Here is a 25050-nt window from a genome sequence, read left to right on the forward strand (position 1 = left end):
TACTATGAGTTCTACTTTGAGAGAGTAATTCCACAGAAAATAAAATAAACAACAAATTATCTTCAAAGCTATTATTCAGTATTATTTATAAAAATCACAAATTACAAACAAATGAAATACCAAAAAAATACACGGTAGGCTAAGAAGTTATGGTATATGCAAATAATGAAACATATGCCACTACAATGCTGCTTATAAAGAATGTCTCATCACTTGGTGAATGATTTCTCTAATTTCTTTAAGTGTTTCCCCATTTTTGCATTTCTGCAATGAGTATGAACTGTGTTCCTTCATAATCAAAAGGGAACAATACATTTTTTAATATAAAAGTAACTTCCCCAACAAAAGCAAAAAATATTAAGTATGAGGTATACCTGATACTTTGAAATTAGCTTAAATATAAATACTAAAGTAAAATTTGAAATACTATGCTCTCCTAAATAAACTTCTCTAAATTATCTTATAAAAAACAACCAAAAAAATCCAAAGGAAAATATGTGCAAATTATCCATTCATTGATTAGTACTCACCTATCAGCAATACTTGATGGCTTATCACCAATGGGCACCAACATTCCACCCCAGAGAGACGCCGAAAAAACCTGTTCAAATAGAGACAAATGGCTGTTTTCTCCCAGCATTCCTTTCACTCCAGGGAACATCAGCAACTAGCAAACTGGCCACACACTGAACGCCCGTGGCGTGCAGAGCTCCGTGACAGGGTGCACGGGCCGCAGGAGAACACCTGGCTTGTTCTGTTGCAGAGCTACACTTCGAAGGGCCATGTGGATTCTATCAAAACATGTAATTCCAAAGTCCAAATCAAGACACACCAAAGGTGAGCAGGGCCTGGCTTCCATTCGGACACAGGGCAGGCCCCTGCTCTGCGACGGGAAGTGACGCCCAGAAGCATGAGCCAAGGTCTCACAGAGGACAGAGCCAGGCCCCCTGCACCTGCTCAGGCCTCTTTGCTGTGGCCTCAAAATATGAAAGGATTCAAGGCACACAGCATTTTAGGCTGAAAGAAGGTACTGGCAGCAAGGCTTCCCCAATGCAGAGACGCGCTCCCAACCCCACTCTCAGGGACAGAGCCCTGTCTCTCACAGGGCAGGAGGCAGTAGCCAGTCTTGGCTCAGTGAGCCCATCTTCAACGCCACAAAACCTTCTCAACAATGTCCTCCACCAGGTGGAGGCTCTCCTGCTCCCCTGCACCCTATGTTTTCAGGTGGCTGGCCGAGCCTCATGTGCTGTCTGCAGTGCAAATGCCTACGTCCCTCCAAGCTGCTCAGAAATGGCTTTCTCAGAAGCTTCCGTAGGAAGGACAAGTTTCTGTCCCCACAGCAGCTGGCATTTTCTTCTCAGCCCGGTGTCGGGACTCTGCTCAGAAGGCTCCAGGGCTTCCCTCTCATGTAGAGTGGAAGCAAGAGCCCACACCCAGCCTCCAAGGCCCTCCTACTACTACTGCTCTTGGAATTCGTGCTCCCGTACCAGGTGTCCCACTGTCCCACACTTGCTCCCTCACTGTGCTCTGGGCTGCGCTCAGGGGTTGCCTTACTAGCCACCCTCCCTGACCATCCTAACTAGACGGCATCCCCTTCTGGTCACTTTCTAATACTTAATTCTGCCTCATTTTTCTTCACAATGCTTGTCACCACCTCCTCAATTATATACAAAGTTATTAGCTTATAGGTTTCCCTGCTCAAGAATGGAAATTCCTTGAGAGCAGGAATTGGGTTTTGTTCACTGATATATTCTTTTTTTTTTTTTGAGACGGAGTCTTGCTCTGTCACCCGGGCTGGAGTGCAGTGGCCGGATCTCAGCTCACTGCAAGCTCCGCCTCCTGGGTTTATGCCATTCTCCTGCCTCAGCCTCCCGAGTAGCTGGGACTACAGGCACCTGCCACCACGCCCGGCTAGATTTTTGTATTTTTAGTAGAGACGGGGTTTCACCGTGTTAGCCAGGATGGTCTCGATCTCCTGACCTCGTGATCCGCCCGTCTTGGCCTCCCAAAGTGCTGGGATTACAGGCTTGAGCCACCGCGTCCGGCCTTGTTCACTGATATATTCTTAGTGTCTGGGCAGTGCCTGGCAGCCAGCATACATGTGTTGGATGGGTGGATGGATGAGTGGGTGGGTGGGTGAATGGATGGATGGATGGATGGATGGATGGATGGATAGATGGACGGATGAGTGGATGGATGGATGGATGGATGGATGAATGGATGGATGGATGGATAGGTGAGTGGGTGAGTGGATGGATGGATAAATGGATGGACGGATGGATGGATGGATGGATGGGTGGATGGATGGATGGATGGATGGGTGAATGGATGGGTGGGTGGGTGGATGGATGGATGGATGGATAGATGGATGGATGGATGGATGGATGGATGGACGAATGGATGGATAGATGGACGGATGAGTGGATGGGTGGATGGATGGATGGATGGATGGATGGATGGATGGGTGGGTGGATGGATGGATGGATGGATGGATAGGTTGGTCGGTGAGTGGATGGATGGATGGATGGATGGATGGATGATGGATGGATGGATAGGTGTGTGTGTGCGTGGGTGGGTGGACGGATGGATAAATGGGTGGGTGGATGGATGGATGGATGGATGGATGGATAGATGGATGGATGGATAGGTGTGTGTGTGCGTGGGTGGGTGGACGGATGGATAAATGGGTGAGTGGATGGATGGTTGGATGGATGGATGGATAGGTGGGTGGGTGAGTGGATGGATGGATGGATGGATGGATGGATGGATGGATGGGTAAATGTGTGGGTGGATGGATGGGCACTACCACAGGATAAGCACAGGAGCTACGGGCACCGTGGAGGAGCCCCCACTTCCATCTGGGAGGTTGAAGAAGGCTTGCAAGAGACACACCTATACCAAAGTCTTAAAGGCAGGGAGTGGGAGGCCAAGGGAACAACTGAATAAAAGGGAGTTACGGCCAGCGGCAGACAGAGTAAATACAAGTGCCTGGGAGTCAGAGCGAGCCAAGGCCTTCTGGGAAACAAAAAGTATTTCCACAGAGTGGAAGCATAAGACAGGCACAGTAATGAAGGATCAAGGGCTACAGGCACCCTAACAGCACAAGCTGTTTGTGTAGGAAAGCGATATGGTAAGGCTTGTGTTTCAGAAACACTAACACGTCCGCAGTGTAGAGAAGGGGAAGGGGAAGCCAGGGAGTGGGACAGGAGCAGAGACAACTCAGAACGTGACCTCGGTTCAGTGAGGATGGGCAGTGCTGAGGGGAGGAGAGGCAGGGCCCAGTGGGTGGCAGGTGGCTGAGGGGAGGACTAAGAGCAGACAGGGAGTTAAGTTTAAGGGCGGCCAGGTGCGCTGTGCGGGTCAGTGGATGGAGAGCCCAGGCGTGGGTATGGATCTCAGGAGAAGGCAATGAGCTCTGTTGATGTGAGGTGTCTGTAAGGCAGGGGTTGAGACAGCCAGGAGCACTTGAGTCTGGGCCCAGGAAGGAGAGCAGGAGAACCAGAGTTGCTGTGCACAGGCGGCAGCTGCAGCCACAGGGCTGGAGGAGACCGTCCTGGAGAGGAGCAGAGTGGGGAGCTGGCTACCAGGGATCTAGGGGCAAGCCATGCCTATGAGGCAGAAAGGGCCCTGAGAAGAGAAAACTGGGGAGTGGGAGAGCACAGCAATGATGAGTCAAGAAAACAAGAGAGAGAAAGTGAGAAGAGAGCAGGCAACAGCATCAAGTGCCGCAGAGGGGTCGACATGGGCTCACCGCGCTGGACAACAAGGAGGCCTGTGGTGGCCTCTGAAGTGGCAGGAGCAGAGGAAGGCAGGAGCCAAGCTCAAAGTGCACAGTCAAGGGCTGACCCAGGGCAGTAACAAATTCTTTTATAATGAGCTCTCTAGAAACAGTCACACGCACCATTTCATTAAAACTCAATCCCTGCCCCCAAGTTTTAAGGAAGATAAGGACCCAGGCAGCAACGGCAGGGCAGAGCTGCCCCCAGCCACTGGGCACCGGGAAGATGTGAGAAACATGCCAGGTGTCCTCCCAGCCCAGGGCTCCTCTGGCGAGACCAGAATTCAGTCACTTACTCCTCACTCCTGAGTGAATCAGGAGAAAGTGACCCAATAGGACTAAAGATTAAAAAAAAAAAAAAATTTCTGAAAGCACCCAGAGCCCTGTAGACCCAGCAAAGTGAAGACTCAGAAGGTCCATGGAACAGCATTTCAAGGGCAGGAGACACCCCTTTGTCCTCCAGTCACCCCTCCTCCAAGGCCCTGAGATGATAAATGGTGAAGGGCTCTCCCATGGTCCTATGTGTAATGATTAGCAGAGGTTACTTTTTTTTCTTTTTTTTTTTTTTTGAGAAGGAGTCTTGCTCTGTCACCCAGGCTAGAGTGCAGTGGCGTGATCTCGGCTCACTGCAAGCTCCACCTCCGGGGTTCACGCCATTCTTCTGTCTCAGCCTCCCAAGTAGCCGGGACTATAGGTGCCCGCCATCACGCCCAGTTAATTTTTTGTATTTTTAGTAGAGATGAGGTTTCACCATGTTAGCCAGGATGGTCTCGATCTCCTGACCTCGTCATCTGCCCGCCTTAGCCTCCCAAAGTGCTAGGATTACAGGCGTGAGCCACCACACCCAGCCATCAGAGGTTACTTTTAAAAGAAAATAATTATCGCTTCTCCCCAGACTGCCTGCAAATCTGGCTAAACTGGAAACATCAAAGGTTAAGCATCACCGCTCAGGCTTCCACTCTGTGCTTTAGATATTCAGGAGCTAAGATTCTGTGGTAAGATCCCCAAAGTAAGGGCTGACAGTGCAGGTGCCAGCATCCATTAGATACTCACCGAATCAAATATGAGTTGCTTGTTCAACTGAAGTTCAAAATCTTCTTTGATGAAGCTCACATCCCCACCAGTGTAGCCTGCCAGTTCCTGCAGGGAAAGAGCGCTCAGGTCGAAGGCAGCAAACGGACTTATTACAGGAGCTACAGAATCATGTTTTTGCATCAGGATTTAATTTTGCTGTTTTGTATTTTTTTAAAAGGCAACAGAAAGTTCTGTCCCCTAGAAGCCACACCCTAATTGTTGCGGACAGCAACAGTGGATGGACTGGGATGGAGGATCAGCAGATCCAAGCGATGCCGAGGCCGCCCCCTGGCTGTGTGCGGGGCGCACTGGCAACCCAAGTGTCTGAACACAGAGCTCAGCACGGGCGGCTTGGCTCGTTGGCTTCATCAGCGTTTGGGGAAAAACTCAGCTGACCTTTCGCAATGTGAGCTATTTTGTATAAAAACCTGATTTCTAGTTGCTCCTCTGAAACTGAAGGTCAGGCACCCCTGGGCTTTTGCCCTGCTTGACAACACCTAACCACCACTGGCCGGAGCGAGGGCAGCTGCTCGGGGAAGCCTCAAGGGTCAGTGCAGCCCCTACTGCCCTCACTCTCAAGCCACCAAGGTGGGCTCTTCACTGTGCTTGCACCTCGTAGGTACCTTATGGTAAAGAACTATGCCCCGGCCTCCAACAAGAGGGCAACCCAAAGACGGACTAACAGCCTGCCTCCAACACCCGCAGAGACGCACACTCCTCTAAGGTGGTGAAGACCATTCCTCCAGCACTTCCTGCTGCCACGATGCACCTGCACCTGCTCTGCAGCTGTTGAGGGATGATCCCTGCCTTCGGGCACTCTCTCCCGGGTAACACCAAGTCACAGCCCTCCTCCTGGCCTATTACAGACCCTCATTAAGGATGCCACAGCCTTACCCCCACCTTGGGTTCTGTGAAGGCACAAGACTGAACTGCAGGGGATAGGGAACAACTCCCGGGCTCGAAGCCCTGAGAGTGGAGCTGGCGACCCTCACAAGCGATACTGCACGTGCGATTACTCTGTGGGACTGCCCACCCCCAGGGCCACCCAGCCCACCGGGACTTACCGTCCAAAGCTGGCTCCCCTCCCCCTGCGGGGTCACAGGTGAAACAACACTACCTGGTTAACTTTCAGCAAAGCACCTCTTCTTGGTAAGATGGAAGAATTCCGAGAATCGATGACCATGGCGTGCTGAAAGAAATTTGAAGTGGGGTATTTTCACTTCCAGCAGTTCGATCAGACAACCATGAGCACTCACAGCACACGGGCCACCACGCCAGCACTCCACAACTATCACGTCATTCCATGTTCACAGAGCCCTTGGAGGAAGTGAGGGTGACCGTCCCTATCTTACATAGGAGGACACTGAGACGTCCACACTGAGACTTGAGCTTCAACTGAATAAACGATTCCTGCTCACTATGTGGGAGTTGAACACCCGCCACTGAGTTCATTCTCTCAAGGAGCTCGACGCCCTGGCCTAAGTCAGCTCAACCAGGTTCCTCCTTTTTGAAAGCTGAAATTCCACAGTCAGCTCTGAAGCACACCTCTTCTTGTTACCACTGACATTATTTGGAAAGGACAACACGAGGCAGGACACCACAAGCCTTCGGGGAGCAGGGGCCGCCACGGTGGACACTCCATCTGGGCGACGCTTCTCAGTCAGCCCCGATACTGGCAAAGACTGTTTTTCCAATGCATAGCATGGTTCCATCAACAAAATTATTTACTCCAACTAAGAGACACTGTTACCGAAAGAGACGATTTCAGTGAATGTCCGCTTTCTTTTCGAACAGCAAATGACGCCGTCCTGGAGAGGCAGCCCAGTTCTCGCCACACGCCTTCCCACTTGACGGTGTGGCTGGTCTTCCATATGGGAAACTGCAACACAGAAATGAGACATCTTTCTGGACCACGTGTACTCAGGAAGTTGTTGCAAATCATTTTCTGGAATGAGGCATCATGAAACAATGAACTAAATACCTAAAATCATTTGTTTTAAATGATGAGAGAGAGGGAGAAGGGGAAGAAGAGAGGAAGGGGAAGAGAAAACCAGAGGGAAGAAGGGCAAGGGAAGAAAGGGGGGAAGCTGTGAACAGAACCAAGGGCAATACTGCTCTAAGCAGCAGGACTGTACCCCAGGTGAGGGACAGGGCTGGTCTGAGGGCTGCAGGCAGCTGTTTCATCGACAGGCACCGTCTCTTTCCCGCTTCTTTGTAAGGGGTAAGACATCTAAGACGATCTGATGGCACGCACCCCACCTGGTCCACCCGACCCTGTCTGAAGCCAGGCCTCGCGACCCAGCAACTTGCACAAGCCCAGAGAGAAGGCGGCAGAGAAAAGAGTTCTGTGGGAGGCAAGAGGATCCTTCCTGCAGCAGAGGCCTGAGCCGGGTGAATTCTGGGGTCCAAGCAGGTAGGACCCGCTTCCCAGCCTGACACTCTCTTTCCTGACGCCAGCACAGCTCATCTTAGATTTCTGTCTCGGAGAAATGTTTTCTGAACAGTGAACAATGCTCGGTGGCTTTGGGAAGTGGTGGGACAGTGATTTCACTCTTACAAGGAGGCCAGGCTGCCCCATAGTCCCCAGGAGGCGTCCCATGCTGGGCACTCTCTAGCCCTCAGGCTTGCAACTGAACTCCAGGCCACTGGGTGAGTGGGGCCTCTATCCCGCCCTCATGGTGAGAGGTACCCACCTCAGCACCCACAGGACACTGTGCCAGGCACTGGGGAGCTGGTACAGGAGGGGCAGCCTGCACAGCCACCATCTCTACACTTAGGGCCACCTAGGATTCAGGCACTTTCCCAAATGCCTGTGAGAGGTGTAGAGCTTCCTAAATCATTTCTTCATTCCTTAGAAGGCCTGACATGGGCCCCAAGGATACCACTCAGTATGATCTGGTCTGTACCTCCAAGAGCTCAGTTTCAGGGCTGCCAGTGACAAGGTCTCTGCCCTCCCCTTTCCTCCTCTGCTCTACCTGCACCCACCCCAGGGCCAAGACTACACTTTGGTGTCTTTCATCTCTGCTATTCCTTGTGAAAAAATAAGGTATTTCTACTCTCCTAAAAATCTGCTCTTTAAAAAGGCTTAGAAAGAGATAAAGCACGACACCAGGGAGAAGGGTGGCTAAGCTCCCAGGAGGCTGAGCACTGCGGGCGCACACAGGCACATGGAGACCTGCTGGAGCACGGCGGGCTGCAGAGAGCATGTGCCCCGGATGTCCCCTCCACAGCCCCACCAGAGGGCATCCAACGATGGTATCGAAGCAGAAGGGTGTCTGAGGGCTGTTCCCTTCCAGACAAGAAAATCTGGAGAGAAGGAAATGAAACTGCAAATGTGCCCAGATTCTCCCGTCTCCATCTCAAACCTGGAGTCTACCTGGCCCGCCTCTGCATGCTCCGAGTTCTCATGGCCTTGGTCTGCAAGGACCAGAGGCGCAGGACACTAACGCACCTCAAGCACCTACACTGCGCCATGAGCCACATCAGGAGTTTTACCACACCTCTCGTCCAAGCCTCCCAATGGCCTAGGGCCGCACGTTCCTGTCCTTCATTTCACAGATGAGTCATTTGCCTGAGGTTGCACAGCCCTAAGGGAGACGGGGAGTCCAAGCCCAGGCGATCGCCTCCAGGGCTTCTGTTTGGGTTCTTGGAAGGAGAGCATGCTCAAAGCTTCCCGAGCCCCACTCCCTGTGAGTCGGACTTGGCAGCTCAAGGTGGGACCCATGAATGTGCATTTCTAGCAAGCCCACAGCTGAGGCCGATGCTGCTGGTCTGAAGACCACACGTGGGGACCAACTCTTACATAGTATTCTATCTCAGGGCTCTCCGCATGAACCAAAGCCCAAAACAAGAGGAGTCAGGAACAGTGGAGAAAGGAAGGGGAAAAAAGAGCAGGTTATCATAAAGCCCCAAAAAGGCCAAATGGTATGAATTCCAATGGTGGTATTTAATCACACCTTTCTAGGTGTAAACTTAGGTGTGAACCAAAAATGAAACCTTCCAGACCAGGCGCAGTGACTCACGCCTGTAATCCCAGCACTTTGGGAGGCTGAGATGGGCAGATCACTTGAGGTCAGGAGTTCGAGACCAGCCTGGCCAACATAATGAAACCTGTATCTCTACTAAACATACAAAAATTAGCTGGACATGGTGGTGCACACCTGTAGTCCCAGCTACTTGGGAGGCTGAAGCAGGAGAATCACTTGAACCCGGGAGGTGGAGGTTGCAGTGAGCTGAGATCGTGCTATTGTACTCCAGCCTCGGCGACAAGAACAGCAAACCTCTGTCTCAAAAAAAAAAAAAAGAAACAACAAAAAAAAACCTTCCAGTGATCTGACCAACTCTGCCGACTATGAGAAACTGTCGGTCTCCACACATATGGGGAAGGACAATCGATGGTGCCTCAGGTAGTCAGAACCAGGTTAAGGAGCTGCTAACATTGGCATCAGCCACTCTTGGGCTCCTGGCAGCCTGTACTTGGCTAGAGAAGAGGTACCCAGCCAAGAAGTAGCTGGTGTGAAGGGCAGAGGGCCTGTGCTCCCCATGCTGCCCTCTTGCTGCCTTTGGGAATCAATGAAAAAGGCACCCTGTTTCCCCCCAAGCCCAGAGGGAAGGACTGAAATGCTACTCACACTGTACTCAGCTGACATTCCTCTGTCCGTCTCCCGCAGTGAGCTCCAAGGGAACTGTCCAGTAACTTTATATAAGTTTACAGAGAAACTAGGAGACAATGGGATAGAGCTTTAAAAGCTGAAACAGTGATTAGAACTTGCACACATTTAAATCAACAGATTTAACACTACGCCCATGGGGTTCCTCTTCAAGAGGAAATCTACAGCATGTGGTCACTGCAGAAGTGGCAGCTGATTCTGTCATGGTTCTTTTCACAAATAAGCCATCTATTTTAACTTTTCTATCAGGCCAGTGTACTCAATGATCTGCTGGGCTTCCTACTTTCTTTCGAAGTTTCCGGGCCGTGGTTTGAAGAAGGACAGGCCATACGAAGTTTCTTTTGTTCCATAGGAAAACTGAAAGGTCACCTTCTCTGCACGACCAAGAAGATTAGGGAGCTTGAGGCCAAGTACCTAGGAGGGAAAAAAACAAAACAAAACAAAACATAGTAACATAGTAGTGATCTAAATTGAAGGAATGAGAACTTTGGATAAAGACTATGCTAGCAAAGGGAGTTTTGTAAAAACAGAAGGAAAATGCTAACTACAGATCTAGTCTTTCATTTGTAATCACTTTCATTCTTTAAAACATGCCGCTGCTGAGTGCTCACATCCTGCATTCAAACCTGATTAATGCAAGGGACAAGCTAACCTTGCCACCTGTGAAGCTGAAGAATGTTAAGTTCTACAGATTTACAGTTTAAAGGAATTTGAACAAGAGACTATTAATATGAACATTCTCCAAATCATTCCTAATTACTGACGTTAACATTGTTATCAAACAACCCAAAACATATTATCACCAATTCTAGGGTGACTAAAGAGAAACCACAAATAACAACAGACTAAGGTAAACGAAATGACTGAATTTTGAAACTATTATCAGCTTTTAGAATGCAGTCACAGTGTACAAGTTCCCAATCAAAGTTCCAATATAAGAAAATAAAAAGCCTGTAGCATACCATACTGCCTTCATTGTTTCCAACCATGGTGTTATAACTGCCGGTTAATCTCCTTAATTCAGTTACTTCAAAGGTAACGTCTAACCCATTTGGAAGTGCATCATCACCTAAATAAAAAATATTGAACAATAAGACAGCTAGGATGTTATTTTACTTTGGGTTCCCATTGCTAAAAAAGACAAAAAGCTATCTGAAGGTTCATTCGATTTTACAATCTCCTTTGGAAAATAATATCATCATGAGAATGTTTAAAAGAAAGCTCCCACACAAAATCAAAATATTGCACACCTCTATGCCAAAAAATAATGTTTCTGGTTTCTCTGGTAGAATATATCAATAAACAGGGCTGCGCATGGCAACTCAGGTCTGTAATCACAGTGCTTTGGGAGGATGAGGTGGGAGGATCACTTTCAGGCCGGGAGTTCAAGACCAGCCCTGGCAACATACCAAGACCCTGTCTCTAAAAAAATGTTAAAAATTAGCCAGATGTGGCAGCGAGCACATATAGTCTCAACTATTTGGGAGGCTGAGGTGAGAAGATCACTTGAGCCAGCAGTTGGAGGCTGCAGTGAGCTATGACTGCTACTGCACTCTAGCCCGGATGACGGGGCGAGAACCTGTCTCAAAAAAAAAAAAAAAAAACTACCTTTGCTACAAGGAGATAACTGTAAGTAGCATTATTCGCTTAAGCACACTTAAGCAAACAATATTTGCTAAAGGAGTCTGTTCTGCCATTAGAGAGGTCCTTGAAAATATTTGGGGTCTCAATCCAACTGACATGAAAATGTGGAAATCACGTGACAACAGGGATGTCAGAAACCCTTGAAGATAAACGTGAGATTGTTTACTGTGTTACTGTGTGTAAGAGGCACGTCTGTCCTCCCCCGCACCAGGTGTGGTTTGGGTCTGAGCTGGAAGCAAGCACCTCGTGACCCACCATGGCACTGGGATGCCTTGTGCGGAGCGGGCTGGTCTCCGCAGGAGTGCGTGGCCTCTCCCGGGAAGGAAAGGCGACTCCTGCCTTTCACACAGTAGGGGTGCTCAGTCCTGGCTGGACATCTAGACGCATCTGGGCAACTGTCAAAATACGAAGATGCCCAGATAACGCTCTAAAAAGTCAGGCCCAACAGGTCTATGACAGAGCCTCAGTACCGTCTTTTTTTTTTGAGATGCAGCCTCGTTCCATCACCCAGGATGGAGTACAGAGGTGTGATCTCAGCTCACCGCAACCTCTACCTCCCAGCTTCAAGCAATTCTCCTGACTCAGCCTCAGGAGTAGCTGGATGACAGGCACCTGCTGCCACACCCGGCTAATATTTTTTGTTTGTTTAGTAGAGATGGGGTTTCGCCATGTTGGCCAGGCTGGTCTCGAACTCCTGACCTTGTGATCTGCCCACCTTGGCCTCCCAAAGTGCTGGGATCACAGGCATGAGCCCCTGCGCCTGGCACCATCTTTTCTTTCTTTCTCTCTTTTTTTTAAAAAATTTTTTATTTAGTGGACTTTATTTCTTAGAGCAGCTCTAGGCGCACAGAAAGATAAAGAATTGGGGCCAGCAATGGCGGGTTGGGGGGGAAAAAAGCACAGAGTTTCCATGAACCTCTCCTTACCCTGACACACACGAACACCTCACAGGTATGGTTCATTTGTCACAAAGGATAAACCAATACTCACACCAATTATTAACTCAAGTCCAGAGTTGACATTAGGGGTCACACGTGCTGCTGCCTGTTACAGTGACATGGATCCACCATCACGGTCCACACGGAGGAGCTTCCCTGCCCTAAGCCCTCTAAGCTCCTGCATGTTACCCTAACGTGCAGCCTAGGTGGCGAGTCTCTGCAGAGGTGGACCAGCTGACCACCTACAAGGGCATGTTTACAACAGGGACAGGAGAGAGTGAAAAACAAATGCCTCCAACAAAACTCGCCCCGGGAAAAGCATCCCAGGTAGTGAGTGGGTCGGGTCTCGGGCACCAGAAGTGTCTCACTCACTTGTTTGCCCTAGGCAAGTTACTTAAGCCTCTCTGAGCCTTGGTTTCACTAGCTGGAAAATACAGGTTGAGTATTCCAAATCTAAAACTTTTTGAGCACTGACATGACACTTAAAGGAAATGCTCACTGGAGCATTTTGGATTTCGGATTTAGCGGTTAGGAATGTTCACAGGTACAATGCAAATATTCCAAAATCCAAAAAAATCCGAAATGCAAAACACTTCTGGTTCCAAACATTTCAGATAAGGGATACTCAATCTGTATTTTTTTTTTTAATCGTAATGACACTTCACCAGGGTTCTGTGAGGATCTAATGGTTATATGCACATAACCGCTTCCTGCAGGGCCGCGTGGGTACTACTGTTAGTATTCCAGGACTCTGAAGTGTGGAGAGGTTGTCTCCCGCTATCTCTTCCCTTTCACTAGTCCAGTAGTTCCCCAGCTTGAGCACACATCAGAACCACACAGCTGGCTCATTTGCCACAGGCCGCTGGCCTCACTCTCATCCCCGCCCCCAGAGTTCCTTCTTCGGTGGCATCATATTTCCAACAGGTGACAGCAGCACAGCTGGTCCAGGCCCACACTCTGAGAACCCCTGTTTTTTGTTTGTTTGTTTTTGTTTTGAGACAGAGTCTTGCTCTGTCACCCAAGCTGGAGTGCAGTGACGTAATCTCAGCTCACTGCAACCTCTGCCTCCCGAGTTCAAGTGATTTTCCTGCCTCAGCCTCCCGAGTAGCTGGGATTACAGGCGTGCGCCACTACGCCCAGCTAATTTTTGTATTTTTAGTAGAGACAAGGTTTCCGTACCTTGACCAGGCTGGTCTTGAACTCCTGACCTCGTGATCCACTTGCCTCGGCCTCCAGAAGGGCTGGAATTACAGGCATGAGCTACACGCCTGGCCTGAGAACCCCTGTTTTAATGGTAATTGAATCCTTGATTTTTAACAGAGTACCTAGCCACCCAGGCTTTACTTCCCAGCCTCCCTTGCACCTAGGTGTGGCCAAGTGATTAAGTCCTGGCCAATGGGATGAGAGCAGTGCCGTGTACAACACCTAGGATAGGTGCTTAAAGGGAGGGGTAAGCCCTTTCAACCCCCTGTGCTCCTCCCCATTGCTGGAATGAGGACACGGTGCTCAGCCATCAGAGAGACTCGGGGACCCTAGGGATGACAAAGCAACAAGACACCATGGGAGAAACTACACCAGCCCAGGGTGACCTCAGGGAATGAAGGACCACACCAGCCCAAAGTGACCTCAGGAAACCACACTAGCCCAAGGTGACTTCAGAGAACAAGGGACCACACTGGCCCAAGGTGACCCCAGGGAACCACAGGAAACCAGGCCAGCCCAAGGTGACCTCAGGGAACGCAGCACCACACCAGCCCTTGGCAGTCTCCCAGCTGTGTGGAGAGATGGAGACTTCTCTCTTGCCTAAGCCACTGTTCTTTGAGGTCTCTGTTAGTGTTGGCTAAAACTACATTCCAAATAATGAAAATGTCCTTCGTTTATCTAGCATCTTATCTTTTGCAAGCATTTTCCTATATTGTCTTATCTAGGCCTTCGCAAAATTACCCCCCATTCACTTCTGAATAGTTTACTTATTCACAGATTCATTCCAAATATTTATTTTTCAACGATGTCTGCTGAATTCAGACTCAAGTGAGAACTCTACCATGCCGTGTTAGGCTCGCCATGGTCTGGGCTCCTGACAGCTTTTCTTCCTTATCTTCCGGCACTCCATTCCCCTGACCTGCACTCCAGCTCTTCCTACACTTGTGGTCCACCCAGTGAGCCACTCTCCCTCTGGCGTGGGCCTGGTCAACGCTATCCCCATCCCCAGAACACTCTTCACTCCACCTCACTACCAGTCCTTCTCCCCAGACTGACTCAGCCCTTCTCCCCATACTCGCTTAGATGCATCTTCTAGGTCTCAGCTCAGACATCGCCCCTTTGGTGACACCCTCTCTGATCCCCTTCTAATGCCCTGGCCAGGTGAAGCTGTTTCCTCCTTCAGCCTCTTACAGCACAGCATAGCGACTGTGCTGCCATCACTTACTGGTCTGCCCCCAACCTAGCCCCACTGACCGAAGCCCCTTCAGGAGGAGACCATGCCCTGTGTGCTGCTGTGACCGAAGCCCGGCAGAAGGAGACCACGCCCCGTGTGCGGCTGTGTCTGGCTCTGGGGCCTTCTTTGGCCAGCCTCCATGCAGGTGCTCACTAGCCAAAGAAGAAATGTTGAGAAACGTGCCCAGTATCACACAGCAACAAGAAAATTAGCAAAAACTAAAATGGAAATTGGATTCCCTCCTCTTTTGAAAGCACACGCCGAGATGAGGTCTGCACAGTGCTGCGCTGGGCTAGATGAACAAAGCCTGGCACCCTGCTTGAGAGTCACTCTCAGGCCCCCGTGCAGTCCGGGGGTTACACAACAGTATCCTCAAAGTCCACCATTCCTCCCCGGCCTCATACAAAAATTCAGGCCCGCACCTGTAATCCCAGCTACTCAGGAGGCTGAGGCAGGAAGATCGCTTGAATACAAAAATTCCAGACCAGCCTGGGCAATAGAGCAAGACCTCTCTCCAAAAACAAACAAAACATCCAGTCCCTTCCCTGAGACTGCTAACTCAAGGACTACCTGTTTGATCAGCTTTCAGGTTCTACACAGCAGGGAGGGGTGCTCTGCTGCCCAGATCTGCATCCGGCCACAGAAACAGCTTTTCCGTGATGGGCAGAAAGGGAATGATAAAGATACTACACCACAATATGTACCTTGACATGTGTCAATCAAAACATCCACTTGTCTAAAAATTCCAAGACGGAGCAATTTTTCACGGGCTTCGTGAGATTTCCGCATGACCTATAAAATGCAGAAAAAAGCAGGTAATATATTCTTCTAAGACACAGAAACAGAAAATGGCAGCCACATGGCGAGGCTGGTAGTTTACCATTTGGTGCTAAGTCAGATCACTGAGCAGAGGGTACTACCAAGACCCGCCACACGACAGAAGGGAAAAGCCCCCCAGGGGCAACAAAAATGCCCATTCACAAGCGCAAAACCAAGCCTCAGCATCAAGAGTGTGCATCACATAATCGCCTTCATATAAACAACAAAATTAACACAGAAGGCCGGGCGCGGTGGCTCAAGCCTGTAATCCCAGCACTTTGGGAGGCCGAGACGGGCGGATCACGAGGTCAGGAGATCGAGACCATCCTGGCTAACACTGTGAAACCCCGTCTCTACTAAAAATACAAAAAACTAGCCGGGTGAGGTGGCGGGTGCCTGTAGTCCCAGCTACTCGGGAGGCTGAGGCAGGAGAATGGCGGGAACCCGGGAGGCGGAGCTTGCAGTGAGCTGAGATCCGGCCACTGTACTCCAGCCTGGGCGACAGAGCAAGACTCCGCCTCAAAAAAAAAAAAAAAAAAATTAACACAGAAGAAACACACATGTGTGTGCGTGCCTTTTCATTTCTTTCAGATCTCCCTTTGAGGAAGAAACGCACACCTTTTTGTGGTGTTTCAATTTTCTATTCATTTCTTTATTTTCTTTTTTCCTGTTTTTTTTTTTTTTTTTTTTTTTTTGAGACGGAGTTTCGTTCTGCACCCGGGCTGTAGTACAAAGATGTGATCTCGGCTCACTGCAAGCTCTGCCTCCCAGGTTCAAGCCATTCTCCTGCCTCGACCTTCTGAGTAGCTGGGATTGCAGGAATGTACCACCACACCAAGCTAACATTTTTTGTATGTTTAGTAGACACAGGATTTCACCACGTTGGCCAGGCTGGTCTCGAACCCCTGACCTCAGGTGATCCACCTGCCTCGGCCTCCCAAAGTGCTGGGATTACAGGCATGAGCCACTGTGCCCAGCCTTTCTAACCATCTCTGACTACTGTTAGAAATGTTCAACTTTGTGTCCTTTCTTCATTGAGAACAGCAGTTCCTTCTAATGCACGGAGCCCATTCTTGTTGGAAGGACAGGTAGAAGGAAGGTAAGGCAGGCAAGTGCTGAGGACACAGAGAAGGAAAGACCCTCATGTGATAAGGAAAGTTGAGATTCCACCCTGCAGGTGAAAGGGAGTCACTGTAGAACTGTCAGCAGGAGAGAGAAGGGATCACATTTCCTGGTGAGAAAGAAAGGATCACACGGACGAATTCGGAATTCTGCCCCGATGGGAGAAGCCTGAAGGACGCAGGGGGTGCTCTGGCAGCAGCTTCAGGGGCTGGGGTGAAGGCAGGCCCAGTGCGGGCCATGGTACTGGAGGGGAGGACAGACCCTGGAGACATTTCATAGGCAGGGGGCCAGAGGACATCGCCACTGCCTAGGTAGAGCACATGAGAAGAACAAAGAGGCTACTAAAACTGCAGCTCGGGGCTTAGCACTGGGCTAATGCTGAACACCATTAGAGAAGTCAGGAATAGAGATGGGAAGACAGGCAGGGCAGACGGATGGAAAAGAGACGACTTCAGATCTCAGCCCCATGGAGCTGGAGACGGCTGTGGCAATGCCATGAGGAAATGTTTAGTTGGCAGTTGCATAGTCAGGGCTACAGCTCAACACAGAGGAGCTAGCTAGAAATAGAGCATGGGGAGCCCTCTGCATTCAGGCTGTAACTGAAACCTGGGATGTGGCTGAGATCACACAGGAGACTGATCCTTGTGGAAAAGCAACACTTAAGGAGGCTCACAGGGAAAAGGAGCCGATAATGGAGCCTGCGAATGACTGTGATGAGATGGAAAGCAACCCGGGAAAATGGTCACCAAAGCCCAGGGAAGAGCAAAGTGCAAGGAAGAGGAGGGACAGACACATTCAAAAGGCAAATAACAAAGCAGGACAGATGCATTCAGCAGAGGCTACAAAGCGATCATTTCTTCAATATGCAAAGAGCTCTTGCAAATAAACAAAAGCCGAACAACCTGGTGGAAGACAGAAGATGCCAGGTTAATTCACAAGAGAGATATGAATGACCAATAAAGAGAAAAAAAAATGCTGGGTCTCATTCATAATTAAACAAATGCAATTTAAAACAATGAGATAGTATTTTTCTTTTAACAAGATGGCAAGAATTTAAAAATCACGGTAACACCCAATTTTGGGAAAGAGACGGTCTCATGGACTACTGTAAGAGAGTAGACTTGTGCAGCCTCTTTGCAGAGCCATACGGCTGCATCAGTGAACACTGCAGAGTGCACACATTTTGACCCAGGAATCCCACTTCTAGGAATTTATCCTAAAACACACTGTCAATGTACACAAAGACACACTAAGATGTTTAGTACAGCATTGTTTGTAAGACTGAAAATTAATTTAAATGCCCATCAATGGAAAACTGTTTATAATAAAATATAGAGGGCCAGGTGAGGTGGCTTATGCTGTAATCCCAGCACTTTGGAAGGCCAAGTTGGGAGGACCACTTGTGCCAGGAGTTCGAGATCAGCCTGGACAACATGGCAAAACCCCATCTCTACAAAAAAATTTTTTTAATTAACTAGGCATGGTGATGTGTGCCTGCAGTCCTGGCTACTCAGGAGGCTGAGGTGGGAGGATTGCTTGAACCCAAGAGGTTGAGGCTGCAGTCAGCTGTGTTCACACCACTGGACTCCAGCCTGAGCAAGACTTGCACCAGAGCAAGACCCTGTCTCAGAAAAAAAAAAGTTAGAAAGTGTGTACAACGAGGTATCACACAGCCAACAGATTGGTATGTACTGATGTGAAAAGATCTCCATAATTTATGTCAGAAAAGAAAAAAATGTAGAGAATGGCATTACTGTTTAAGGAACATACATGTTTATACACTTGTACAACATATCTAAGAAACTGTTAGCCACGTTACCTCTGGAGAGGGGACTGGGGTTGGCCAGGGTAGGGAAATGTGTCCTTTTCATTTCAATACCCTTCTGTACCATTTGATTTTCTATGCTTCCTTCTTACTGTGCTTACATGTTACTTTAATTTTTAAAAAATATAAATCTGGCCAGGCACAGTGGCTCATGCCTGTAATCCCAGTATTTTGGCAGGCCAAGGCAGGTGGATCACTTGAGGCCAGGAGTTGAAGACCAGCCTGGCCAACATGGCAAAACCCCATCTCTACTAAAAATACAACAAAATTAGCCAGGTGTGGTGGCGCGGACCTGTAATCCCAGCTACTTGGAAGACTGAGGTGCAAGAATCCTTTGAACCTGGGAGGCAGAGGTTTCAATGAGCTGAGATCGTGCCACTGCACTCCAGCCTGGGCAACAGAGCAAGACTCTATCTCCAAAAAAAAAAAAAAAAGTTTCTTTTTTTTTTTTTTAAGTGGGAATGGTCCACAGTGCCAAACACTGCTGAAAGGCCAAGTAAAGTGAAGACTGAAAGGAGCCAGCTGGACCCGGCCACAAAGAAGTTGCTGGTGACCTCTGTCCGGGCATGTTCAATGTGGTCCCAAGGGCAGAAAGGCAGAGGGAACCCACAATGGAGATGAGAAAGGGGTACAGTGCAGGAAGGAGAGTGCTCCAGACAGAGCCAGGGCCCTGAGGAGACACGGAGTGTGTCCCAGATGAGCGCCCACCTCACGAGGTCGGCAAGGGAGAGTGCGCTCTCAGGAACTCAGCACAGTGCCTGGGAACGGCTGTGCACTAACCCCATCGGCTCCCATCACGGCGCTGGGAGAGCTGCGAGGAACACAAGAGGACAGACACTTCTTTCTCCAGGATAAGAGACAGGAGGAAAAGGCAAATGCAAATACTTGGAGTCTGTAGGAGGCAACGCAGGAACTCAGGGGGTTCAGCTTGGGGGTGCCAAGGCTCCCTGTGGAGTAGGAGGCAGATGGGCACAGAGGCCGGGGGCAGAGGGTGCTCTGTGGTTCCACATAGGGAGGTTTATAAGTCCTCAGAAGAGACTGGGAAAGCCCACACGTAGAGACCACACCTACCTCAATTAGGTTTTTGGCCTTGAAAACATCTCCAATTTCACAAATGATGATATCATCTTTAGTCCTTCCAAGTCCATCAAAATGAACATGCTGAACAACCACCTAAAAGTCACACAGGGACAGTATTAGGTATGACACAAGGCAAAGAGATTAGGTGTCAAGACTAAAGACAATGTCAAAGTTTAATGTCAAGGTTTTCTTCAAGTTTAATAACCCACAATTCTTACTTCTGGACTTTACCATCTTTCACATCTTTTCAAAAAACTGGTCACTGTGACTTCCCCTTTGCTGGGTCTGTGCTTTCTGTGAACAAGAGCTACAAATTCTCTCAGCCAGATGACCCAGGACCAGGTGAGCCCTAAACCCAGGCAGGCCACAGACAACCCCTCTGTCCTTCCCAACACACACCCTGAGCACTGGCCTGTGAATGAATACTGGCTATGACCCTTGACTTAATAACCATGCACAGAAAAATTAGCCAGGTGTGGTGGTGCACACCTGTAGTCCCAGCTACTTGGGAGGCTGAGGCAGGAGAAACGGTTGAACCCAAGGGGCAGAGGTTGCAATGAGCCAGGATTGCACCACCGCACTCCAGCCTGGGTGACAGAGTGAGACTTCATCTCAAAAAATATTTTAAAAATTAAAAAAAAAAAAAAAAAACTGTATGCATCTTCTAAAAACCCTGCAGGGATTTCAGAAAGGCACAATAAATGTTGACTCAAATTGGCCCTCGCCTCTCAGTCTCACTAGAGAGCAAACTCTTCAAGAACTGGAAAAGTGTATTTAAATTTCAAAGTTAAAAAACTTAGGAAAGGTTTCATTTGAGACCCACAGTCTTTCTTCTGGGAGTAGGGAATGGAAATATAAATTTAAGTATAGCTTGAGTTTTTCCTTGAAATATTTTTGTTTTTTTTCATAAACACAAAAGTGTGTTTGTCTAAACCTCCCACATAAAAATCACCAAGGAAGAGCAACTTCTTTAAAAATAGAAACTGTTTTTCTAAGAGTCATCAGTCTTTTTAGCTATAGGTGGCACAAACTCTTCTTTGATAACGGCACGGAAACAGGTTAATTCCATTGCATCTCCCTAGTGGTTTACGGAAGTGAATGTTTCTACTAACAATCACATCAAGACCTTCAACGGAAAACTCACATCTTTGTTTTCAAGAATTTCCTGTTTAGTTTCAGGTTCAACTTCAACAAATTCAGCTTCTTCTCCTAATCCTCCAAAATCAGGTCCACTTGATGGAAGGGGCTCCAAACTCTGACAGGGAGGGAGAGGCCACAGATAAACGACTTTGTCACATATATACACACACTTACCTTGGAGTTGTGTCTTTAGACACAATTTTTGTGTCCAGAATTGGTGTCCAGAAATTCAAGTAGAGGTAGGGGCAGGATAGGGACCAGGGAGGACAAAGGTGCTGTCAGCTATTGCTAATGAGCAAGTTCTTGGCATGGTGGTTAACTCACTGGTGGTCACTAAATAAAAGATAAAAACTAATTAACAGGGAAGGGCAGGGGTAGTGCGGTGGCTCATGCCTGTAATCCCAGCACTCTGGGAGGCCAAGGAGAAAGGATCACTTGAGGCTAGGAGTTTGGGACCAGTCTGGGCAACACAGCAAGACCCCATCTCTAAAAAAAAAAAAAAAAATTAACTAACCAAAGGGTCATGTACAAATCCATGATGACATATCATGAACGAAGGATTATGATCAGCCTAATTCTGGACACATGAGGCCCAATGGAAGTTTAAAAATCATTAAAAAATAAAAATCATTAAAAAATAAAATGCCACAAAGACATTTACCAGGGGGGAAAAAAAGGAAAATAATTTGCTCTCCTGTTGTTATAGAAAGCATCCTAATTTTTGTTATTAAAATTGTATAGATTTTAGGATAGCTATATTGACAAACCAAATCACTAAGAAAACATTTTATGTAGACCTGACAGGTTTTTTCATTTCGGAAAGTCTCATTCACATTAAAGGGAACTGCATATGCTCATACATTGGACTCGAAAGCAGTCTCTTTCCACAATCTGAATTGATATTACCTCAAAATATTAAAGCAACTTCTGAATAAGCATTCCATAGGCTGTGTCTTGTCTAATATTTCCAGGAAGACATTATATCTGTCTGTCTGTCTATCTATCTATCTATCTATCTATCTATCTATCTATCTATCTAGTTAAGACAGTCTCCGACTTAACAATGCTTCAACTTAGTTTTCTGACTTTACAATGATGCGAAAGCCACATGCATTCAGTAGGAACTGCACTCCGAGTACCTACACAGCCATTCTGATTTTCACTTATAGTACTCAAGAAACTACATGAGATCTTCAATACTTTATTAGAAAATAGGCTTTGTGTTAGATGATTTTACCCAACTGTAGGCTAATGTAAGTGTTCTGAGCACGTTTAAAGTAGGCTAGGCTAAGCTATGATGTTCTGTAGGGTATGTGTATGAGACACATTTTCAACTTACGATGGGTTTACTGGAGTGTAGTTGAGAAACATCTAAGTAAACATAATACACACACACACACACGTAATCACTTGCGCCTAGGAGTTTGAGACCAGCCTGGGCAATATAGGACACTTCATCTCTACTAAAAATAGTAACAATAGTAAAAATAAAAAATAAAGAAAGGTCAAGTATGGTGGCTCACACCTGTAATCCCAGCACTTTGAGAGGCCCAGATGGGAGGACTGCTTGAGCCCAAGAGTTCAAGATCATCCTGGGCAACACAATGAGGTCTCATCTCCATTTTAAAATAACAGGCCAGGCGCAGTGGCTCACACCTGTAATCCCAGAACTTTGGGAGGCCGAAGTGGGCAGATCACCTGAGGTCAGGAGTTCAAGACCAGCCTGGCCAACATGGTGAAACTCCGTCTCCACTAAAAAAATACAAAACGTAGCCGGGTGTGGTGGTGTGTGCCTGTAATGCCAACTACTTGGAAGGGTGAGGTGGGAGAATCACTTGAACCCAGGAGGCAGAGGTTGCAGCGAGCTAAGATCACTCCACTGCACTCTAGCCTAGGCAACAGAGCCAGACTCCGTCTCAAAAATAAAAATACTTATGTATACATTGTATTAATATATACTTACATATTTAACACACACTATTTATTCAATTCTTATTTGTTCCTATGTTTGCTTGACCCTAAGTCTCTAGGACACTTGCTTAACCACACAGGGATGACCAGACACCTCTCAAAGATGGACACAGAAAGTCTAGTGTGGCACCAGGCGATTGTTACAAATAGGCAAGTTTGGAGAAAACTATGTGAACCGATATCGATTTCCCTGCTCCAAGAATTCTCTACAATTAGGCACTTTTAAAGTGTGTGTTTAACATCTGCAAATGTGCAGCGGTGGGGCCTCTGGGCCACTATCCACTTTTCCTTGGAAAGGTAACTGACCTGCCAGTACCATATTCCCTTTCCCTTCCCTGCCCTAAAAGCCTCTGATGGTCCTCAAAAGTACCTACAGGAACAGCATCCAACTAGATTCCTTAGCAGGGCACAAGGAACTCTGCCATAAGGCCTGCATCTGCTACTCCGGTTTCCATCTCCACCATCTGCTCCACCTGCGCATTGAGGCTTCTGCATACCTTGCCCCCTCTTCCAGAATACGTTGCCCCTAGGAAGCTTCAAGATTCACCTCAATGTCATCTTCTGCAAGTCATTCCTGGCTTCTTGAGGAAGAACCCGTCCCTCTCTCACAGGGATACCTCTTGATATTTGAAGTCTGTGACCTTCACAGATACCCCTTCTGTTTCTCCTTTTCTTTTGAGACAGAGTCTTGCTCTGTGGCCCAGGCTGGAATGCAATGGCATGATCTCGGCTCACTGCAACCTCCGCCTCCCGTGTTCAAGCCATTCTCCTGTCTCAGCCTCCCAGCCAGCTGGGATTACAGGGGCATCCCTCTACACGTGGCTAATTTTTGTATTTTTAGTAGAAACAGGGTTTCACCATGTTGGCTAGGCTGGTCTTGAACTCCTGACCTCAGGGTCATCCACCCCCCTCGGCCTCCCAAAGTGCTGGGATTACAGGTGTGAGCCACTGCGCTTGGCCTGTTTTCTTATTTTCACCTGTCCTGGCACCTCAAAAGTACTCAATAAATATTTGTGGAATGAGGAATGAACGATTTTTCCATTCTTTTATTTATTTATTTATTTATTTATTTATTTATTTTTTTGAGACGGAGTCTCGCTCTGTCACCCAGGCTGGAGTGCAGTGGCCGGATCTCAGCTCACTGCAAGCTCCGCCTCCCGGGTTTACGCCATTCTCCCGCCTCAGCCTCCCGAGTAGCTGGGACTACAGGCGCCCGCCACCTCGCCCGGCTAGTTTTTTTTATTTTTTAGTAGAGACGGGGTTTCACCGTGTTCGCCAGGATGGTCTCGATCTCTTGACCTCGTGATCCGCCCGTCTCGGCCTCCCAAAGTGCTGGGATTACAGGCTTGAGCCACCGCGCCCGGCCGTCATTCTTTCATTTAACAAATCAGTACTGAAAGCCCACTGTGTGCTGGGTGCTGGGTTCACAGCAGTGACCAAGACCGGGTCCTTGTGGGTGAGGAAGATAATGCCAGGCAAAGAACAGATAATTTCCTATCATTATCTTCATTTTTGTTGTGCAATATTTTCAAACTGGAATTCTATTTCTCAAAAATATGAACAAAGTAGATTATGTGCACATACTCATCTTAATCTGAACGCTTAGCAAAAATGCTTTATCTGGGAAAAGGTTTATATCCCGTTATGCTGAAAAAATTCCACTGCACTTCCTAAAATCTCCAAGCACAAAACAAGGTTCACCAAAGATCTGCCAGGCCCATCTGTATCCTTTAATCTAAAATCCAGACTTTAAGAGATGACCTCTTTGAGGTTTCACAGTTACAACTTCTTACACCTATTCATACATCTTAAGTCTATTTTTCTATTATCTCTAAACCCTAAAGTCATTATAGGATTAATACCCTGTAAATATAGTTTAATCAAAATATTAGTAACTGTGTTACTAATAGAGATTCATTCGTTCACCAAATATTAAGATCCTACTATGTAACAAGCACTTATAAGAACCTCATCCTCATAGAATTTACATCCCATAAATTCTATGCCTAGAAGAATAGTCATGGGATGAGTGTTTGGTAAAATGCACTAAAATAAATATTTGAGCCAGGCACAGTAGCTCGTGTCTGTAATCCTAGCACTTGCACTCTGGGAGGCCCAGGTGGGAGGATCACTTGAGCCCAGGAGTTTGAGACCAGCCTGGGCAACATAGTGAGATGCTGCTTCTATTAAAAAGTGTGGGGGGGGGGGGCCAGGCACGGTGGCTCAAGCCTGTAATCCCAGCACTTTGAAACGGGTGGATCACGAGGTCAGGAGATCGAGACCATCCTGGCTAACACGGTGAAACCCTGTCTCTACTAAAAAAAAATACAAAAAACTAGCCGGGCGAGGTGGCGGGCGCCTGTAGTCCCAGCTACTTGGGAGGCTGAGGCAGGAGGATGGCGTGAACCCGGGAGGCGGAGGTTACAGTGAGCTGAGATCCGGCCACTGCACTCCAGCCTCCAGCCTGGGCCACAGAGAGACACTCTGTCTCCAAAAAAAAAAAAAAGTGTGTGTGTGTGTGTGTGTGTGTGTGCGCGCGTGCGTAATATAAA

The 25050-nt window shown here is 48.0% G+C and overlaps 1 protein-coding gene across 2 annotated transcripts in view; it reads right to left on the bottom strand.

Moving 5' to 3' along the window:
- Positions 1-25050, bottom strand: part of SAMM50 (SAMM50 sorting and assembly machinery component) — a 45441-nt gene that overhangs the window by 15616 nt on the left and 4775 nt on the right. Inside the window, exons 2-11 of one of the 2 annotated variants that reach the window (XM_033233685.1) lie at positions 20702-20860; positions 19379-19480; positions 15246-15333; positions 10485-10591; positions 9806-9936; positions 9484-9571; positions 6603-6731; positions 5970-6041; positions 4832-4918; positions 531-601 (exon numbers count right to left, since the gene is read on the bottom strand). In XM_033233685.1, coding sequence (XP_033089576.1) covers positions 531-601; positions 4832-4918; positions 5970-6041; positions 6603-6731; positions 9484-9571; positions 9806-9936; positions 10485-10591; positions 15246-15330 — 770 coding nt within the window. In that variant the 5' untranslated portion in view covers positions 15331-15333; positions 19379-19480; positions 20702-20860. Of the gene's footprint in view, positions 1-530; positions 602-4831; positions 4919-5969; positions 6042-6602; positions 6732-9483; positions 9572-9805; positions 9937-10484; positions 10592-15245; positions 15334-19378; positions 19481-20531; positions 20643-20701; positions 20861-25050 lie in introns of both variants that reach the window. The other variant, XM_033233683.1, reaches the window with a different exon arrangement.

The sequence above is a fragment of the Trachypithecus francoisi genome, unplaced genomic scaffold (genome assembly GCF_009764315.1).
Source record: "Trachypithecus francoisi isolate TF-2019V2 unplaced genomic scaffold, Tfra_2.0 Lachesis_group14, whole genome shotgun sequence".
In the NCBI taxonomy this organism is placed as follows: domain Eukaryota; kingdom Metazoa; phylum Chordata; class Mammalia; order Primates; family Cercopithecidae; genus Trachypithecus; species Trachypithecus francoisi.